Source organism: Peromyscus eremicus, chromosome X (genome assembly GCF_949786415.1).
Source record: "Peromyscus eremicus chromosome X, PerEre_H2_v1, whole genome shotgun sequence".
Classification (NCBI taxonomy): Eukaryota; Metazoa; Chordata; class Mammalia; order Rodentia; family Cricetidae; genus Peromyscus; species Peromyscus eremicus.
The window spans coordinates 33,416,149-33,427,192 of NC_081439.1; the positions used below are offsets into that span (position 1 = coordinate 33,416,149).

General features: G+C 38.2%; 1 protein-coding gene across 1 annotated transcript; it reads left to right on the top strand.

Moving 5' to 3' along the window:
* Nucleotides 1-445: 445 nt before the first annotated feature.
* LOC131899437 (claudin-34-like) lies at nucleotides 446-8,167 on the top strand. Its single transcript, XM_059250889.1, has 2 exons — nucleotides 446-566; nucleotides 7,298-8,167. Exon 2 carries the CDS (start codon nucleotides 7,326-7,328, stop codon nucleotides 7,956-7,958), a length of 633 nt encoding a protein of 210 aa, XP_059106872.1. The 5' UTR covers nucleotides 446-566; nucleotides 7,298-7,325; the 3' UTR covers nucleotides 7,959-8,167.
* Nucleotides 8,168-11,044: the final 2,877 nt, after the last annotated feature.

Sequence of the window (11,044 nt, forward strand, 5' to 3'; positions counted from 1 at the left end):
TCATTGTCTGTTTTATACCCCTGGATCTTTGTGAACATCTCTGATGAGTTAACAAGGATCTCTCTTGGTATGTTGATGCCACATCTTCTAGTACCTGGATCTACATATGGCAATAACTTTCCTAAAATGTCACCACCTCCAATGAGAGGGTTAGAAACTGTGCCTCAAATAGAAAGAAAAAGTAATGGGCAGGGATGAACCAGTCAGGTAGGTCTTGACTATGAGCAAGGAGGCACACTAGCAAACACATCCTACTCCTCAAATGCTGCCTAAGAAAACAGGACAGAAGGAATTGAAACTCTCCCATGGTTAGTCAAACTGTCATTGCTCTCATACACTAATGGTTGAAACTTGGGAGATGATCTCCCTGAGAGATGAAATTTGATGATGCAACAAAGGTCTCAGAACTGTGAAGCAGGCCAGTCACCACACAGCTGATTGTGAAGTCAGCAACCAGCCTTGGAGGACACATGAGGGGAACTGTGGTGTCTTAGCTCTGCCAGTCCAGTTAGCTCCACATTTTACCGTATAACTGGCCACCAGTTCACTTGGAGATAGTGTAACAGGTAAGTATAGGCTCTATCCATCTTTGTTGTGTATGTAGTTAATGTTTGTAAGTATCCTTATCAGAATTTATAACTGACTTTGGAAAAGTAGGTTCATGGCTATATGTACATTCACAGTGATGTGGAAATATCACCACTGTTCATATTCCCCAACTGAAATGCTGTTCTGACTGAATGCCACCTATCATTTCTCACTACCATGGATGCTAGCAACTGCTTTTGTGATGTCTGCATCTGGAGGTGACTGCACCAGGGTCTGTTTTAGTGGAATCACGTGGTGGTTGATCTTTTGGGACTGGCATTTTAGTGTAATGTGTACAGGCCTCATCCATTTGCCACCCATGTGCATATTTCTCTCCTTCTCAAGTCTGTAAGTAGGAATCATATTCTATCACCTGTACAGTTAGTCCTTAATTTCACATGGTGCTATCATTCAATGTGGCCTGTATCTGTAAAAGGATCTTGTGTTGAATCAATCATTCATAGCTCTTAATACCAACTTGAGAGGATCTGGACACTGAAGGAAATGGGATGTTGGGCAGGAAGTAGTTCCTGTGGAATGTGCCTTTGAAGATAGTACCTTGTGCCTGCTTCCTTCTCTGTCTCTGAAAATGAAGTTCAGTTTCTGCTAGTAAACTACTATTGGATATAAGCTGAACTCTGGGATGTAGTTGATATATGCAGTGATAGTCTATTGGATGAAACTTATTTTTCCTTTCCCAGAAGGTATCCATTGCAAGCAGCTTCTTTTAAGTGGGGGAGGGGAGAACCTATGTCCACCTCTCCTTCTCTGTGCTGAGAGTACATATGGTTTGAACTTGTGTGGGTCTTGCATATGCTGTCACAGTCTCTGGGAGTCCAGGTTGCATCAGCCCTGTTGGGTGTGGAAGAAAATGTTTCCTTGGAGTCATCCATCACCCTCGGCTCTTAAAATCTTTCTGCTTCCTCGTCCACATAGATCCCTGAACTATGAGGAGATGGGGTTTGATAAAGACCCATTTAGTGCTGAGTACTCCAAACTCCCTCATTCACTGGTCATTGGCCAGTTTGTGGGCCTCTGTGTTTTACCATTTACTGTAAGAATCTTCTCTGAAGAGGGTTCAATAATGCATTGGTCTATGGGTATAGCATTGTATCATTAGGAGTCATCTTATTGCTATTTCCTTCAGCAAAATGATAGTAGCAGGTTTGACCTATCTAGTCTAAGGTTATTGGCCACTTTAGCAGTGTCAAATATGTGTTCCCTCTCATGGAGCAAGCCTTAAGTACAATTATGTCAGTATATCTTGAAAGCAAGTCACTATTTTACATCTAAGGATTTGAAGCTGGGTGATATTGATGATTACTTTTCTTCTCTGATAGTATGAAAAGTACCTTCTAGCCCAATAAATGCTAGCTAGTACAGGTGAAGCTTTCATGTTTGATGATATAAGTAAGTGGTGTCTTCAGCTATAGTGCCTTGTTGTCAGGTTATAGACAATAACCCAGAGTCTTGGCAGTTAACATGTGATGTTTGCAGATCTATGAAAAACTTTTGGTCAACGACTTAACAAAATGTAACCCATTTCTGGCACTGGATGTTTAACTTTGTGATGTAAGATGTATAGTTGAGGCATTGTATCCCCTTTTATAAATGACTCAGAGTTTACATATGTGTGTGTTAGTATGTATGTATGTATGTATGTATATATTTTCCCCAGATCCTTCTACAGTAGTAGATTTCCATATAGTTTTTCAAATTTCCATTAGCTCCAGTTATCCCTCCCTATTTTCTCCCCCTTACTTTTCTCTCACATCCCTCTATTTAATTTTCCTATTCTAGTTTTCCTTTTTATCTTTGTAACACTATGCTATATTTTCCCTTCCTTTGGAGATCTCCTGCTCTTCCTTGGCCCCTTAATAGCTACCTAACCATTATAGTTATTCTGATTGAAACACACATATTTAAAGCTTAAACCAAACATTCATACATAAGAGAAAATATGCAATATTTGTCTTTTGAGATCTGGGTCAACTTACTTGGGATAATATTTTCTAGCTCCTTAAATTTACCTGCAAACTTCATAATTTCATTTTTCTTAACAGCTAAATAATATTCTATTATGTATATTTGTAACATATTCATGATCCATTTATCAGTCGAAGGATATCTAGGCTTTCTTTTTGCAATACCTGGCTATTATGAAGAGAGGAGCTGTGAGCATGGAAGAGCAAGTGTCAATGTAATAAGATATAGAGTTCTTTGGGTATATGCCTAAGAATGGTATACCTGGGTATTGTGGCAGAATACTTTTCAGCTTTTTGAGGAACCTCCACTTTGATTTTCATAGTGGCTGTACCAGTTTGCTTTCTTACAATAATGAGTAAGTATTGCCCTTTCCGTACAATCTTGCCAGCATGAGCTGTCACTTTCCACTGATATTGGTCATTCTGACTGGCTAAGGTGAAATCTTAACATAGTTTTAATTTGAACTTCCTTTATGAATTAGTATATTGAAAACTTCTTAAGTGTTTCTCAGTTACCCATGTTTCATCTTTTGAGAACTCTGATTATATCTGCATTCGCTTTTTGGTTGAATCATTTCTTTTGTTGATCAGTTTTTTTGAATTAGATTTTTGTATTCTAGTTACTAACCCTCTATCAGATGTATAATTGATAAATATTTTTGCCTGTTCTGTGGGCTTCCTCTTTTCTTGAATGACTTTATCCTAAGCTTTTTAGTTTCTTGAGGTCCCTTTTATTAATTGCTGTTCTTTAATGGTGTGGTATTGCTGTCCTGTTCAGAAAGTCCTTTACTGTGTCAATAAGTTAAAGCCTATTCCATCCTTTAACCTCTATCAGGTTAGGATATTTGGTCTTACATTGAGGTACTTGATTGATTTTTGAATTGAGTTTTGTGCAGGGTGATAAATATGAATTCTTTGACATGCAGCTATCCAGTTTGACCAGAACAATTTGTTGAAGAGTCTATCTTTTCTCCACTGTGCATTCTTAGCTTCTTTGTCGACAATCAAGTGTCCGAAAGTGTTTGGGATTATGTCTGATTATTCTGTTCTACTCCATTGACCAATGTGTCTGGTTTTATGCCAATTTCATGTTTTTTTTAATTACTGTAGCTCTATAATACAACCTGAAATCTGGGATGGTGATACTTTCAGCAGCTTTTTTATTACTTAGGATTGTTTAAGCTATCCTGGATATTTTGTTTTTCCATTTGAAGTTGACAACTACTTTATCAATTTCTGTGAAAAATTATGTTGGAATCTTGACGGGGATTGCACTGAATCTGTAGATTGCTTTCGGTAGTCTGTCCATTCTTACAATATTAATCCTACTGATTCATGAGCATGGGAGGACTTTTCATCTTTGGAATAATTCAAAGTATCATTAATTGCCTATGATATGATTTTATACGTAAAATTCCTTAAAGACTCCACCAGGAAACTTCTTCAACTGAAAACCAATTTCAGCACAGTAGCAGGATGCAAAATTGACACACAATATCAGTAACCCTCTTATATGCAAATTAATAAACTCAAAAACTTTCTTGCAATATCTGTAACAAAGTAAGTGCAAGGCTTAAATAATAAAAACTTTAAGACATTGAAGAAAGAAATTGAGTAAGTCAGAAGGCATTTTATCATTGTTTCTATTTCCTTATTTATGTACCTGTTTAAATTGTTGATCTCTTCTTGGCTTAACTTTGGTGGTTCGGATGCATCTAGAAATTCATCCATTTCTTTTAGGTTTTATAACAATATGATATAATTTAAAAATTTTTCCCTTATTGTGAATTTCTTTGATGTCAGTTGTTTCACCTTTTAGCTCTGAATCTCTTCGTTTGGCATTTCATTCATTTGGTAATAATTGTGTCAATAGTCTGTAATTCTTGTTTATCTTCTCAAAGAACCAGCTCTCAAATTTATTGATCTTTTATTGTTGCAGGAGATTTGTTTGTGTTTTCACTCTGAGACTGCCAATGGAGTGGACTATAGAGTTTTTTGTGAACTCAGAGGAAGATAGCAGACATCAAAGAAATTCAGAATAAGGAAACAATTTTAAAAATTACATTCTATTAAGTTAATAAGATAATAAGGAGGGCTTAAAAGATGTGCAGTCCTTTTAGGACTTGGATTACTGTTCCAGGCTCTTCTCAATTTCGAGGTTGCCATCAGGAAATCAGCTATTATGCTGATGAGTTTTTCTTCATATGTGACTTGTAGTTTCTCCCATGCAGGTTTCAATACACTTTCTTTGTTATATATACTTAGTGTTTTAACTATGATATGCTGTGGGATCTTCCTTTCTATTCTTGTCTATTTGGTGTTCCGTGTGCTTCTGTATCTGCATTACCTTAGTTTGGGGAAGTTCCCTTCTGTGATCTTCTTGAAGATCACCTGGTCTATGCTATTGATTTGGAAATCTTCTCCCTCACATATGTCTATAATTTGAAGGTTTGGCTTTTCATGATGTCCCACATTACTTGTTTGTTCCTTCCCTGTGTTTTTGTAAAATTTACATATCCATTGCTTGCTTGGTCTAGATCCTCTACTTTAGCTCTGAGACCTGATGTTCTATCTTCTGCTAGAGTCATTCTACTTACAAGGCTTTCCTCTGAGTTGTCTACTTTAGTTACTGGGTTTTTATTTTAGCTAGAGTTCTCCTCAATATTTCTATCTCCTGGTTGAATTATGTTCTGAAGTTCAAGGCTGTCTTTGCTGTTTCCATCAACCTTATATTTGTGTGTTATGGGCATCACTCAGGAATTTATTCTCCTTCAGTTCTGTCTCCTTAACTTCATTGAGCTGTTTCTTTGTGTCTTCTTACATTCCTTGAATTCTTTACTGAAGCATATGATTATTGATTTAAATTATGTGCTCTTGTCCTAGGGCTCATCTATATATTCTCATTAGCAAACACTTATACAGGTCTGGTAGATTTTGGAGAGAAGACACTGGCTTGATCTTTCATATTGATTGTATTTTTGCAATGAGATCTGGGCATATGGATTCATTCTGTTAGTTGCTTTTCTTATCTTATATGCATAGAGCAGATTAGGTCAGAAGAGAGAATGTGTGGGCATAGTGGTCCTAGAGGTTGGAAATGGCTAGGGATGAATGCAGTCTACTGGAAACAGTGGACTGGGTTGCTGTATAGGATGTCCCTCCTGGTCCAGGCCTTGAATATGGATGTAGGTCTGACTGAATGGAAAGGTTGAAGGTGGTGTGGGAGGGGCCTTCTCCACGGGAGGAAGGTGGGGTGGTTCCTGGCAGAAGTGTAGAGGTTGTTTTACATGCAGACATTGGTGGTTGGAATAGGCTTGGCCATAGTTGTGGGTCTCAGGGAGAGATCTGGTGGTTGGGAAGTCTATATGTCAGGGGAAGATTAAGGAGAGTCACTTGGTTAGACCTAGAGAAGGGTGAGTGAGATCTGTCTGGGTTGAGAGTTTGGATACTGTGTCTCTGAAGTATCCTTCTTTGTCTCCTTTCATTTATTTTATTTTGAAGTCTGTTTTGTCTGAAATTAGGGTAGAGAAAACTGCTTTTATTCATTATTCCTACTTGCTTAGGATACTTTGTTCATCCTTTCAATTTAAGGTGGCTCCTAACGTTGAAGGTGAGTTCATTGTAGACCACACCAAGATAGCTCTTATTTCTTTATCCAACTTGAGTCTTTTGATTGGGAAGTAGAGACCACTAGTACTTAAAGTTATTATTGAAAAGTATTGTTAGTTGCAGTCATTTTGTGATTTTGATATTTGTGTTCTTAGTTGTAGACTATGTTTCAGTTATTATAACTTCATTTGCTTTCTTTCTACAGTATATTTTCTAAACTTAGTCATTTCTTCAATTTAGTAAGTTCTAAAATACACACTAGACACTGTATTACACAAACTCAATCCTGTTCCTTAGGATAAAACCAAGGAAAGTGAGAATGTATATCAACATAAGTTAATAAGTTATACATACATACACACACAGGTATATATACATGATATCCTTACATACAATGCACATGGCACCATTCATAATAAGTAAAACTCAGTATTAATCCAGACATAGAAACTCAGTGATTAATCAGAGAAAGCATGGGTCATCCATACAATGAGAAACATTAAGGAAGTTGACAATCTTCTCACACTGGTTGTAGCATTGATAGACTTTGAATATGACATTAGTTAGCTGATGTGGTGGTTCCTGCCTCTAATACCAACAGTTGAAAAGGAGAGGGAGCAGGATTGCCTCTAGCTGAAGGCCAGCCTGGGATACAGAGCCATACAGTGTCACAAAAAATGAATAGTTATATGTGCTGAGTCAAAAATAACACAGCTAGAATGTATGACCACACTTCTATCTTTAAGGTTGGCATGGAACTCCATGGTATGGATAATGCATAAATTATCCACTGTTGTGCTTCAGTTGGCTTTCTATTTTCAGTACGAAAATATGACAATCTGGATGGTTAAATATTTGGGGCCAAACTTCATTGTGAGTCTATAAACAATGGTAAAAGAAAAATCTTAGATGGTTTGTGGATTATCAACCTGCTGGTAAATGTTGCCACAGAGCCAGTCCCTCTGAGTTTGATCAGAACACACGCCTTGCAGGAGATTTCCTGGTCAAAGGCCCATATGCTCAACATAACCCTTCTCTCCTGGTATTGCCCCAACAGGGGACAATCTCCCAGGCCTGAAGAGCCCATCCTCATGATGTCCTGTGTTTCTTTGCAGTTTCCAGGTGTTCAGAGTCACCATTAAAATGGTCAGCAGCCGTGACAGCCAGCAGCTAGGAGGCTTTGCTGCTGCCATCCTAGCATGGATCCTTTGTAGCGTCTCTATGGCCCTACCTCATTGGAGAATGTGGTATTTTAAAGAGCCCATGGATTCCAAGCCCAGCATGACTTTAGTGGGGATGTGGATGACCTGCGTTTACCAACAGGAAAATATTTCCAGCATTTTCAGAGTGTGTTACCCATATACCTACCAGGATACCTTCATTCCTTTGGATATTCGTATTGCTCAACACCTGTTACTTGTCTCCAGCTTTCTCGGCATGGTTGCGACAATCTCCATCTTTGCTTCTCTTTGGAGAATTTACTTAGGGAGACTCCGGAAGAAAGCCCCCTACAACCCATTCTTCTTTTCAGGGGTTCTGAACATCATTGCTAGCAGCTTTGTCTTCCTTTCCGCCTTGTACAACTATTTAGCCATCATTCACAAGGACAGGATTGCCTTCCCCCCGTATTTCCTCATGCCGTCCTTCCCAGATACCCAGAGAGTTGGCACTGCGCTGACAATGGCAACTCTTTCTTCCTTCTTATTTCTAGTGGGTGGCACAATTTCCCTTTCTTTCACTCTTCCCCAGCGTTCTCATATATATTCTAATATTTAAATGTAAATTTCCAACTTACATAGACTTGAAAATCCAAAATTACAAGAAGTAATCACAAGCATTCTTCAGATATCTACCTAAAATTTCCAGATTCAGAACATGCCAAAGGTGGACAAGCGGCCTCCATTTATATTTCCTGTTTTGGTTGATTGAGAATTTCATTGATTGGCTTTTGGATTTTCATCAAATAAAATCTTGCTCACTTATGAGTTATGGATTTTAATTACTGTTGCTGAAGGTAAATAATCAAGGAACATAGTAGACATGGAAATGAGTATCAAAATATATTGACCCCTTACATCATCCTCTAAATCCATAAAAATTAAAGAAGGCCTGTTTCCCATGCCATAAAAATTGCAACTCTCCACCAGATGAAATTTTCCAAACTATGTTACAGAGTGCTATAATCTCCACAATGGAGATTATATGAATCTATGAATCTCCACAATGCATTTGTTAAAATACCTGTGAAATTATTCCCCATATTTCTTTGCTCCCTCATTTAGTCCTTTAAATGGATTTTTCTTTTCCTAAAGTTTTAAAATTTGAGGCATCCCATGTCATCTTTTATTCTCTTTGTACTCCAATTTTATTATATACTAAATATTTTCAGTCTATCCTATACCTAATTAGCTTAACAAGTATTCCCTGATATAGTTCCATATATTTTTTATGCCTTTCCTTCTTGTGAGACATTTCCTAGGGAGATGTAACAGAAACAAATTACTCACCATCAACAACAGAACAATGAAATAATTCTAGCTAGGTGTAACTTGGATGGAGTGGGATAAGTTGAGAGACTCCCCAAAGAAAACCCCAAACTAAATTCCTGAAAGTAGAGGTCATTTTGCTGGGAGTCCAGGGTCTAGTTCATAGGGACAAAGATGTCATGGTGGCGGGATCTTGAGATTCTGATTATATTGTAATCACAGTTAGAAGACAGAGAGAGGCAAATGCTGTTTGACTTGCTTTCTCCTTTTCATGCAGTCCATGACCCAAGCCTAGAAAATGGTGCTGCCTACCTTTAGGGAAGGTCTTCCTACTTCAACTCACTTATTTAATATAACCCCATACAGGCATTCCCAGAGGCTAACAAAATCTACATAATGTCTCACAAGTGTGTCCTGAAACTTATTATGTGTAATTCTAGAATCTAGAGTCTAGATCCTGTGAAATTAACAGTGAATCTAAACTGTCATACCCTAGTAATATCAACCCTATAATGAGTCTGATGATTTATGTGACAAGCCCCTAAAAATCCAGGATTGATGTGGTTTAATAATGGGAACAGTTACACTGTAAATGAAGAAAATAAGACAGGATATGCTATTGCTACCCAGAAAATAATGAAAGGTTCTCTAGTATCCCCTTCCATTTCAACCCCAAAGGCCCAAAATATCCCTAATGAGGTGACTGATTTTGGGAAAGGGAATCAAAATTTTATCAACATTATTCCAAAGTATATGGTTAGGTTACTACATGCTCATTATGCCATCTGGAAAGAGCAAAGACTATTGGCATCCAACATATGCAATAAACCCAATTAGTAATCTGTTATAGGGCATCTAAATACTCAGTCAAGTTGTAATGATTCAGTGTGTCATAGTTAAGGTTTCTATTGCTGGAATAAAACACCATGACCAAAAGAGACTTGAGGTGGAGTGTGGTGGTATTGTGTTCCCCAAAATATTGTGTACCCTAATAAACTTATCTGGGGTCAGAGAACAGAAAAACCACTATAAACTTAGGCTAGAAAATGTTGGCACTCACGCCTTTAATCCTAGCATTCCAGAGGCAGAAATCCATCTGGGATCTCTGTGAGTTCAAGGCCACATTGGAAACAGCCAGGCATGGTGACACACACCTTTAATCCCAAGAAGTGAGCCTTTAATCCCAGGGAGTGATGGCAGATAGCAGAAAGGTATATAAGGCATGAAGACCAGGAACTAGAAGCATTTGGCTGGTTAAACTTTTAGGTTTTGAGCAGCACAGTTCAGCTGAGAGCCATTGGGATGAGGACACAGAAGCTTCCAGTCTGAGGAAACAAGACCAGCTGAGAAACTGGTGAGGTGAGGTAGCTGTGGCCTGTCCTGTCTCTCTGATCGTCCAGCGTTGACCCCAGTACCTGGCTCCAGGTTTGATTTTATTAATAAGACTCTTTAAGATTCCTGCTACAGTGGAGGAAGATTTTTTTGTCTTCTTTTCATGCCTAAAGAGATTTATTTTTGTTTTTGTTTTTTTTTTGGTTTTTTTTTTTTTCGAGACAAGGTTTCTCTGTGTAGCTTTGCGCCTCTCCTGGAACTCACTTGCTAGCCCAGGCTGGCCTCGAACTCACAGAGATCCACCTGGCTCTGCCTCCCGAGTGCTGGGATTAAAGGCGTGCGCCACCACCGCCCGGCTTGAGATTTATTTTTAATTTTGAAACAGAAAAATTAAACACAAATGAGCTTTAGCTAGTCCTGCCAATCCAGGTTTGTTTTTTTTTCTACAGGGTATAGTACATAATCTAGGAAATTCAGAGTAGGACCTCAAGGCAGGAACCTAGAGACAGCAATTGATACAGAGGACATGGAATAGTGCTTCTTAATGGCTACTGTAGACTGAAGTTCCTTGGTCCCAACCAGTCCTGCCTGGGCAGCAGCAGTTTTTATAAAATAATCATTCAGAGGCTTAATATTAATTACAAACTGTTTGGTCTGTGGCTCAGGCTTATTGCTAGCTAGCTATTACATCTTAAATTAATCCATTTCTATTAATCTGTGTATTGCCACATGTCTCAAGGATTTACCTGTGTTCTCCTACATCTTGCTCCCCTGGTGGCTTGCAGCATCTCCCCCAGTCTGCCTTTCTTCTCCCTGTATCTCTCTTGGATCTCCTGTCTGGCTATATCCTATGTTGCCATAGGCCAAAACAGCATCTTTATTAACCAATAGTAGCAACACATATTCACAGCATACAAAAAGACCATCCCCCAAGACTTCTCCTTTTCTATCTAACAAAAAAGGAAGGTTTTATCTTTAACATGGTAAAATTACATATAACAAACAGTTATCAAGCAAGAATTATAGTTACAATATCTAATCTTT